This window comes from Hibiscus syriacus, unplaced genomic scaffold, assembly GCF_006381635.1.
Source record: "Hibiscus syriacus cultivar Baekdansim isolate YM2019G1 unplaced genomic scaffold, ASM638163v2 tig00110229_pilon, whole genome shotgun sequence".
In the NCBI taxonomy this organism is placed as follows: Eukaryota; Viridiplantae; Streptophyta; class Magnoliopsida; order Malvales; family Malvaceae; genus Hibiscus; species Hibiscus syriacus.
Genome location: NW_024062638.1, coordinates 109289 through 120290, shown reverse-complemented (window position 1 = coordinate 120290; position 11002 = coordinate 109289). Strand labels below are relative to the sequence as shown.

Here is an 11002-nt window from a genome sequence, read left to right as displayed (position 1 = left end):
ACAACAAGTCTCATTCGAGCCAAAACCATCTAGTTTTCCCCTCCTTGACAAGATCAATCAATGTTTTGGCCATCGAGTTATGGGACAGTCCCTCCCTAGAACGATCAAGAAATGTTCCCTCAGGTAAGCTAATGAACTCCATGGCATATCTTTGGCTTAAGGCGTCAGCAATGAATTCACTTTCCCCGGCTTGTACTCTAAGGAAAAATCAAACTCTGCAAGAAATTCCTGCCAACGAGCCTGCTTGGGAGACAATTTTTTTCTGTGTTAGAAAAAAACTGTTGGCAACATTATCAGTAAAAACAACAAACCTCGAACCCAAAACATAATGTCACCATATGTGCAAACAATGCACTAATGTTGTCATTTCTTTTTCATGAACCGAATATCTCCTTTCGATATCATTCAGCTTCAGGATTTCAAATGCAACCAGATATCCTTCCTGCATAAGGACTCCACCAATGGCTATATTTAATGCATCGGTATAAATCTCAAACGGTTTGGTGAAATCTGGCAACACCAATATCGGCTCACCCACCATGGCTTGCTTAATTGCATCAAAGCTTCCTGGCACTTCGAATCCCAATCCCACACCTTGTCCTTCTTCAGTAGTTCTGTCAAAGGTGTTGTAATTTTAGAGTAGCCTTTTGTGAAACGTTGATAGTAATTGGCTAGACCCAGGAATGATCTCAACTCTGTTACTTTGGTTGGCGGATTTCATTCCTTAATCACCTGAATTTTGTCCCTTTCCATCTGAAGCTTGTCATTTCCCATAATATGGCCAAAGAATTGGACATGTTTCTGGGCAAACGAGCACTTCTCTTCTTTCACATAGAGCTCATTTTCTCTTAACACCTCGAACACCTTTCTCAAGTGTTCCAAATGCTCATCAAGTGACTTGATATAAATCACAATGTTGTCAAAGTAAACAACAATAAAATGATCTAAAAACGGTTGTAATACCATGTTCATGAGAGTGCAAAAAGTGGCAGGAGCATTTGTGAGACCGAAAGACATCACCAAAAATTCATATGAACCGTAGCGCATCACACATATTGCCTTCAGCTCATCTCCTTAAGCAATTCTGACCTGATAACCCATATCTGAGATTCAACTTAGTGAATCACCTTGCACCACCAAGTTGATCAAACAAGACAACAATCAAAGGGATTGGATACTTATTCTTTACTGTGACTTATTTAAAGCTCGATAATTGATGCACATATGAAGTGACCCATCGTGCTTTTTCTAGAACATTACATGAGCACCAAAGGGTGATTTGGACGGACAGATGAATCTAGAATTGATAAGTTCTTTCAATTGTCTTTGCACTTCCTCCAATTCAAACGGAGACATTCAGTAAGGGACCCTGGAAGGTGGCTCTGCATTTGGCACAAGTTCAATATTGTGATCCACTTCCCTCTTCAGAGGCAAACTCTTCTGCAATTCTAAATGCATCACATCATGGAATTCGGCTAACACTTGCCTTACTTCCTCTGGGATTTGGTCCACCTTGGTAACCTCATCAACAACTGGAGATGCCAAAGAGGTCGGTTTCTCCTTGCACACCACCTTTACAAACTGAATAACTGATAACATCTTAGCCTCAATTTCAAAACCTCATTTACTATAACAATACCTTGACCCTTTGGGTCAAGAATCACTAGACAATTGTGACACGGTACAACGAATGCGCTAATACGGTCAAGGAAACTAACCCCAATCACAAAATCAAAATCATCTAACTGGATTACCTTAATGGTTTCTTTACCATTACAATATCCAATACTGAGATCAACTCATTTTGCTTCCCCAGTAATCAGAGCTTATTTGCAATTGAAAGTTTTTAATAAACCCTCTTGCATTCTCCACACGAAGGTCAAGTATCTTGGCAGTCTGCTCGGACATGAACAATTCTAAGGAACCTATGTCAACTAGTGCGCTCAACTTCAAACCTGCCACGCTGATATCTACAAATATCATCCCCTTCTTTGAGTGCCCTTTCTTGGTCTCCATAGAACAAATGATGGAACCAAGATTAGAAGTTTCCTCTCGAGCACTGTTCTCATGGATAGCAACAACCCTTTCATTTTGCGAACAAAACTTAGCATAGTTCTTCTCTTATGGCTTCTGAAATCTTTGTTGTTTGTTATTTGGCTTTTCCGAAGGCCTCTCAGATCCCATCTTGGTTGATCCCTCCTTATTTCCCTCACCATTTCCCGTGGGTCTTGGCTTTGGTTTAGAAGGTTCAGATCTCCAAGTTTCAAATTCTACAATGGCTTCGCCTTCAACCAAAGCCTGGGAAAGCTCTTTGACTCCTCTTCGTTGGAGCTCCATTTTGGCCCACCGTTGAAGTCCATTCATAAAAGCAGAGTACCCCTCTTCCTCAGACAAATTTGTGATCTGGAACTTAAGTTCTGTGAAGCATCTGACATAATCAAGAATAAAACCATCTTGCTTCAACTGATGTAACTTCCTTCGGGCCTCAACCTGCTTATTATTCAGGTAAAATTACACTTTGATTTCTTGCTCGAACTCCTTCCATGTTTTGATAAGGATGTCTTTATCCTTTCCCTTAGAATATTGGTGTCGCCACCACAAGAGAGTGACGCCAGTTAAATAATTGGAAGCAATATTTACTTTAGTGACATCATCCTCAATTCTCATGCCACGAAAATACTACTTCATGCCCCAAATAAAGTTCTCCACATCTTGGGTTGTCCGCGACCCCTTTAACTCCATCGGCTTTGGGACATCAATCCTGGGTTTGGGTGCCAATGATTCGCCCCGTACTCCATTCTTCATGGCGGCATTGTAGATGATCAACTCTCTCAAGATCATTGATCTTCTCCTTTAACTTGGCTGCCATAGTTGTCATCTGTTGCTTCACAAGGTCGGTCATCTCATCCTTCAATGTTTCAACCGAAGCATAAATGAAACCTTGTCGATGGTCTAACTTCGCATACACTACATCGACAAGTCCTTGGAAGTCATCCTCCATGGATTCCACTTTGACCAAACGGGGTTTTATCTCTTCTAAGGTTCTTGACTTCCTTCATGGAATCTTCAAGTCTGGTAACCTTCTTCTCAATAGATCCAAGTGTATCCTTAGATGGTGCTCGCTTCTTTGTGGCATTACGGTTCTCCTGAACCTCTACTGTTGAGAATTCACCTTATTGTTGTGTCTATCTCTCGAAACAGGCTCTGATACCACTTGTCACGTCTCTAGAATTTCAACTAGCAGAACCGTGCGGCCTTAGATACTTTTCGGAAGATAACACCTAAGTCAGCCTGAACAATCTAAGTAAAAAGACTTAGAAAGAAATGCAGAAGTAAATAGAACTTCGAAAGGAAAATGCCTCACACAAAAAAACCAGAGAATTTGAGGGAATACTTAACTTTATTCCTCAAAACTGAAGTGAAAAATGAGGTGGGAGTAAGTCTCTATTTATAGTTGAAGCTCCCTACATCCAACGGGTGAAATCAAATACAATCAATGGCTAAGATTAAAAGGAAATCTAGTTAAATCTTTACATTATCTCTATTTTAAATTCAAATAAATAATAATAAATAAATAAGAAAAAACTTATTCAAATCGGGCTAGCTTCAGCTAAAGTGGCCCATGATGTTCTTCAGACTCCTTTGGTGGCCCAGGATGGCCTTGGTCGTGTCCTAACTGGTTCAGCTCGCACTTGTCACGGACTGGCGGTCCTTGACAATAGCATCAATCTTCTTTTTTTCTTATTTTTAATATTAGTAAAATTTCTCTTCCTCTACTTTTAATTTTTTATTAATTTTTTTACGTAAAATCTTGATATACCTTCTTTTATTATACGATCGTTTCTATTGTCATTACCTTTTATATAGTATAAAACGACATCTAACCAATATTTTTATTAGAAATTTACAGGATAGAAATGTCCTGATTTCATACAATAAGCTGTAAACACCCATTTTTTGCCTGGGTCTCACCTTCAACTTGGAAGCCTCTCCACCGATGAGTCACCAAGGCGAGTCACCTCCGAGCAAGTTGAAATATCATCATCACTCATGTCGGCCAACCAAATAACAAAACAAATAAAAGCATCTCCAAAGTCAAAGATAAATGTCATAAATCATACCTAAACCCGTAACTATCCTACCAAACGCAAAGAAATTTCAGATGCATCCAAGGAGATTAGATGACGATTTCAACAATAAAATCAGAGGGGAATCGAGCAAAGGAAGGGAGGGGGAACAAAAAAAAAGAAAAAAATCTGTTCAAACGAAAGAAAAATCAGAGAAAATATTTGAGTGAGAAAGCAAGGGTATCTTGTAAATCATTTGAAATATATCAATAAAAATCCAGAATTTCAGAAGAAAAAAAGAAGAAAGCAATACAAAACACAATCCACTATTTCTTTTAAGGTATATTTTCCGTGTGCATGCATTTGATTTTTTTTTTCCGAAATAGAAGATGTAAACTAGTAGAAGATTTATTTTTACCTTTGGAATATCGGTTTTCCTTCGGTAAAGGATCGCCGGTTTGTAGTATCACTTGGAGGGTTGGGGCTGTCGGTTGAGCGTTTTCAGTAGGTTTTCGAATATATATATATTATGCTAACTATCAATTTAAGAACTAGGAAGAAAGGAGGCTTGGCTTGGCAAATGAGGAGAAAGGGAAGGTTGGAGAGAAAATGAATAAACGGCTGGAGGTGTTGAAATGGGATTAAGGTTTCAAGAAACCCTTAGAATGAATCTATATTTCATATGCTAAACGACATAGTTTTCAAGTGTGCCAGGATCCTGCATGTTTAGGTTTAGGGTTAACTTATGGAATGGTCCTTGTTATTTTGATGATCTCACATGTATGCCTTTATTTCTTTAAGGTAAAATCACATTTTTCAGTTCTTTGTATTTGTAACATTATTTTTTCAGTCACTTAATTTTATTTTATTTCGTATTTTAAAGTTTGTTTTGTTTGCAATTTAACCACTGTATTTAAGTTTATTTATACTTTAGGATTGAAGGTTTATATTAGTTCATTTTAAGTCCCGTTAGTTTTATTATTTTGTCTTTATGTTATTTATACATTTTGTATCATGATTTTAATGTTTCATGTTTCAGTCCCCAAGTATGATATATTGGTCTTATTGCGTGCATGGGGTTGATAATATTTATATGTCTTTCATAATTATTGCTTTGTTTTTGATTAGTGACCTTAAGATTAATATTATTTAATTTAGTCACGTGTTTATGGTTTACATAATTTTGGTTATTTATTTTTTATATTTTCACATTTTTGTACGTGTTATTTTAAAGCTTATATTATAATAAAGTGTATGTTATAACTATATATGTATATATATTATTTAGGATAGTATATATATTAAATTTATTAAGTATATATATTATTTATTTTGGAAGTTTAGTATTTTATAAAGTTCTAAAATATTCTTAAATATTAATTGCATTCTTTATGAAGATAGTTTTATTCATATTTGAAAATCTTCAAGAACATGTAGAACGGGCGTGAAAAATATCACTTGATCGATGTGGTGTAATTCAATATGTCGTTCAAACAAATGTGAATTTGAAATATAAAAATGATTCTATTCTGTTAATTAATTCATTTTATTTCATGTTGAATAATGTCATACATGTTTTTCTAAATAATAATTTATTTTATTTTTCAAAATATGTTAATATTCAATTTGTATTTTATCGAAGAGGGAATATTTTTTAACAATAGAAAATTGTTGAAATAGCTTTCCCGACGGAGGATTGCAAATTTCAAGTTTTTTTTATCAAGTTAAAGGATTTTCTATAATTAATTAATTTGAAGCAAATTAATTAAATTTTAATAAATAGATCACAATTTAATTTTATATTTGATTTACAATTTCCACCATTATGACAATGTATAGGCGATTCAGTACCAGCTTTTGGGCGTTGTGGGGTGCTAATCCTTCTCCACTCATAATCGACTCCCGAACCCATTTTAATCGAATCTTTGGTAAATGCAGACCAACTTTTATCTTAAAAGACGATTTTTCTTAAAAAAAATTTAAAAGACGTTTTTAGGTATCTGACCTGCCTAACCCAAAGGTCGATGGCGACTCCTTTTCAATTTAATTCAAATTAATTCAAAATCACCAATTTCTCAAAATTAAAGTCGTAACTGTTTTTAAAAAAAAAAAAACAATGAACTATTGTTCCACCTAAAAACGGTTATGACATAAGCTATATCACCTTTTTGTCTAGAATATCATTTACAAATAATGCTAGATAAAAATTTGCCTACACTGAATTTTATATGTATGCACTTATCCACTATATTTTCCTTAAATTTAAAGGAGATCATAACTTTATCAAATTTTTAATACATTTGAGCATTTGCCTCTTAGATTTTTTTTGTTCATATATAATTTTCTACCATTTGAGATTGAACGTTCACACTCCTAACATTCTTGGTGTTCAGACTGGATACTTCAAAGAATAACAACTCATTTACCACCGAGATCGCTTAGTCGTGCTTGCCTCCTAGATTAACAATAAAGAAAATGGTCTTATTATACTTCACAAACTGGGACAATGGTGAACAACTTTTTGATTGTATATGCTAAGGAACCCACATCACCATACAACTATCTCAGATTGTGGGAAACTTTCCATAGAGGGAAAGGATATCTTAATGTATACTTTGTCAAAAGTTCATCACCACTTAACTCAGTGGTGGAGGGACTTCGTTTTCGGTTCTTAGTAGTGGGAGAATATCTCACACATTGTAAACAAAATAAATGTGAATTTCCATGAACCACGAAATCAAGTGTTTATTTGGTGATGAAACTTGGAAATAGCCCCCCATGCTTACCTAAGGGCCAAGGGACAACATAAACAATATAGGGGAAGGTTGAAGAATCTAATTTCCTTAGAAGAATATATACTTTCTGGTTCATGAAAATAGTTTAGGGATATAATCATTTAAGGCCTTTTAAGAAAAGCATTCCTAAAGTAAATTATATTATTGTTGTTGTTTCTTTTAACAACGTTTTTAGCAAAGTAAAGGGATTTGGGGGGGACTAACTCATTGTTTAAAACTTGATGGATGACAACCTTTTTCTTTTGGAGTTCTTATTGAGTTAAACTTCCTTTTAGGAACTCGTAAACGAAAAAATAATTGAATCATGATCAATATATAATAAGACGCACACAAAGATGAGATTTAACGTTATTTAATTTTGTCTATCTCCACGGATAAGAAGAATAATAATCCACTACAAACGTTAAGATCACGAAGGACACAAATATATGATATCTCATATATCTTACAATCGAATAATATCAAAACCTGAAATATCCCAAATCACTCTCTCAGTATCCCTACAAAACTCATCTATAAATGCAGAGATCACAAAGTGATCTTTGACCAACAAAATTGTTATAATATCGGAACATAAACAAATAAACAAGATCGAAAAATAAAAGCAAATAACACTAAGATTTACTTGGAAAATCCAAAATAAAAAAATCACGAGTAGAATAGAAGAATTTCACTAATATAAAAGAATAAAATACAAGAGGATTTTGGAGAACGAAAAACTTAATATGTAACCTTTAGCCTTAGTATCTATTTATATGGATAAATAATCGATTACAAAAGAAACTTATAAAGTAGAAATCTATTTAAAGTAGATTTTCTACATAAAATGAAAAATAAAGTTTCTACTTCTAATCAAACTAGGTTTCTTACGTTTCTCAATTAATTTAATCAATTTGTATCACTTTAAATTTGGGTCAAACTCTAACAAAAACTTATAACAAAATTCAACTTAAGTTTTAATTAAAGTTTGATTTAATATCTAACACTTTTGTTGTCTTACTTTGAGGTTCAGAAGGTACTTTCCTAATCATCAATAGGTTCTATATGAATTAGAGTTTAGTATTTAGGGTTTAAGTTGAGCAACAATGACCCTTTGCAATCGGTACAGATATCTTGCTTGAAATAGGTAACTGGAAGATAATCCATCAATAAGCAATGCATAGGTGCAAGTCTCATTCTTATTGAGGTGGTGATGTTTTGGAAAAGTTCCAAGGATACTCCGTTATCAACTCACTAAAAAGCTTCCAAAATGTGAATAATACAATGAACAACTCCGTCTAGATGTACACACCCCACTGAGTTGATAGAATGCCGACCAAAAGTTGAAAGTGTTCTGTCTAAAGCTAAACACTTGATAGAAATGTGCGTATGATATATGACTGAAGTTCATTATCAACTTTAAATCTCTAGCGAATATTGCATTTTGTCAAAAGCTTCAAGCAAATTAGACAACTACAGGTTGAAGTTGACAACTCTAGTTAATTATTAATGTTGAAAAAAAATTAAAATAAACCCTCATCAGTTCAAACATTAAGATGTTCATTTAGCATTTGGCGATGATTCAAAAGTGCAGATATTCCCATAAATGTTGACAGAAAGTATGGAATTTAAGCACTTTTATGGAAGGTAACATAGTTCATTTGTTTAATAAACCAACTCCAGGTGCAATTGGTAGAAGTGATTACCACCAGAAACTAAATAAAACAAACATTTAGCTGCTGGCATTGCAGCAATACATAATACAACAAAGGCACAGCAATGTTAATACAATCTGGTAGCAGTGGAGGGGTTGTGCTTATTATTTCTTACTCCAAGAACCAACATTAAAAAGCGTCATCTTAGAGATCGTTCCCTTTAAGATTAAGACGAACTCGCCATTTTCATTCATTGCTCGTACCAGTAAGGGCCACCCTACATTGAGGAAAGAAGAGCTAGCATGATCCCTTCCTGTTCTCAGAAAGGGTTCATGTAGTTGTATAAAACAACAGTCTGGTCATTGCCTTCATTGCCATAGAAGTCCATGTAATTTACATGGAGCGAGTAAGGCGACATGCAGCCAATGCGACTGAGATCATCATGTTCGATTTCCCCGAAATTCAAGTACGATGAACTTGGGGAGAATTCGGTCTGTTCGTATTGCTGCCACGGAGTCATTGAGCTCGGAAACTCATTCTGAGAAGAGCACTGGACTGTTGTTTCACATATTTGTGCGTAATCCTGCCATCAGCCGATGGAGAAATCGTTAAGAGAAGAAACCTAAAGAAACATCTAACAAATGCTGAATCTTCAAGTTTTATTTTTCTTCTTTCAGAACAAGTCATATATACCTTTGAAGAATCAAGAATTAGATCAGGTGAGACCCAAACATCACCGCGATCGGTATTAACAGAAACAGGCTCAAATGGTGGCACTTGCGTGACTTCACAAGGAGAAGTGACACGGCTTGAATAATTGCTCCCTTGATTAGGGTAACTTTTTGGACACGAAATGTCACCAGAATTACTCAATGGCTGCTTGCAGGTCAACCTCGTCACGGTAAGTTCCACATCGGTCGAACTGCTTCCGACCCTTGTGGCTTTCGGTTCTCCACGAGCATCACTCACCTTCGGCTCGTTCCTTTTCACAACACGGCACAAGGCAAAAGCTCCCTGAAGAGTATAAAACTAAACTGGTCATACATTGTTTTTCATGAATGAAAATGCCTGACCATATATGTCTATGTTTTCACCTGATTAGTTGATCCTTGAGAAGGCTCATCGGAGAGACGATACTCATGCATAATCCAATCCGTTCGATTGCCCAAAGGGGCACGGCCACGGTAGAAAACCAGGGTCTTCCGGTAGCCACTAACAGAAGATTGACACACCACTTTCCTGTCTTTCCCCGTAGCCTTCCAGTAGCCAGCTTTGGTGGCTCGATTCGCTCTCGAGCCATTCGGGTACTTCCGATCCCTCGGACAGAAGAAAAACCACTCCAAATCCCGTTTCGGAAGGAACGACTTCTCTGCAACACGCGATCCGGATTCATTATTAAGTTCTCGATAAAATAACAAATCAATGAATACGAAACATTAGTAACAGTACCTGGCAAATCCCAAGGATCGAACTTGTACAAATCAACCACAGGAATCACTTCAAGCTCAATTTCAAGTCCATCGATTTTTCTTTTCAAGTAATAACCTATCAGTTCCTGGTCAGTGGGATGGAACCGAAAACCTGGTGGCAGTGAAGCTCCTCCCATTTTAGAAGCTCAAGGAATTGAAAGAATAAATCGGCGAAGAAAAAGAAGATGATGAAACAGAACAGAAAAAACAGAGGCAAAAGTTATGAGAATTGTGCCGCTAAGTGCCGAAACTGTATGTATTAAAAATCTGGAAAATCCAAAAATAGAAGCTTTTATCAACACAGTATTTTTTGTCGAGAACCGAGTACAATTTCCACAGAATGCACCCGGTGAACGGCAGAATCATTGTCTTCGGAATATAAATTTGTTTTTTCGCCAGTGAAAGTACCCACCCCCTCAAAGTTTTTGTCCCAAAATAATGTTGGATTGAAAAGAAAAGAACTTTGATTATGAACTGTACCCAGAAACTAAAACATATTCAACTCTGCAATCAGCTATTTAACAATTCAATCAAAACCAAGAAAAAATATATAAAAATTTTTGGGGAATTTGGTAGTGAAAAGAGGATGGACTGTAGCCTTGAATGCAGAATTTAATGTTTTAGTATGAATTAAGAGAGCGGAGGTTTCAGGTAGGAGTAAAAATAGAGGGTTGTGGGTGTGTGATATATAGTGGTTGGACAAGGCACGAGTTCACAAAAAAAAACACCGAAAGTGCTGAGATTGCTTGTCCGAAGCTTCCCACAAAATTCCATAAAGCTCGATCCCACCTCCAACTCGTTCACACTTAGCTAGTTACTTCCCGCCAATTAATTCAGGGTTGAATCACATCAAATATCACTTAATTTTACAAAAAAAAATATTCAATTTTAGTGTTGAATTTTTATTTTAATTCAATATAATCATTAGATAGTTAAAAATTTAAATGATGGTGATGCTATAAATTATTTTTTATTAATATAATGATGTAATTAAAACAACATTCATTTGATGTGATTATACTAATGTTTATAATAAT

General features: G+C 35.5%; 1 protein-coding gene across 2 annotated transcripts; it reads right to left on the bottom strand.

Annotated features, from left to right (window-relative positions):
* Positions 1–8134: 8134 nt before the first annotated feature.
* Positions 8135–10600, bottom strand: LOC120114499 (NAC domain-containing protein 71-like). 2 transcript variants are annotated; one of them, XR_005515398.1, is made up of 5 exons: positions 9946–10600; positions 9591–9865; positions 9190–9510; positions 8617–9079; positions 8135–8199 (listed from the first exon to the last, which is right to left on the bottom strand). XR_005515398.1 is itself a non-coding variant. In XM_039135386.1 (4 exons), exons 1-4 carry the CDS (start codon positions 10100–10102, stop codon positions 8816–8818), a joined length of 1017 nt encoding a protein of 338 aa, XP_038991317.1. In that variant the 5' UTR covers positions 10103–10600; the 3' UTR covers positions 8540–8815. The 2 variants fall into 2 exon arrangements, 1 of the variants encoding a protein (XP_038991317.1); XM_039135386.1 differs by lacking the exon at positions 8135–8199 and having other exon boundaries at positions 8540–9079.
* Positions 10601–11002: the final 402 nt, after the last annotated feature.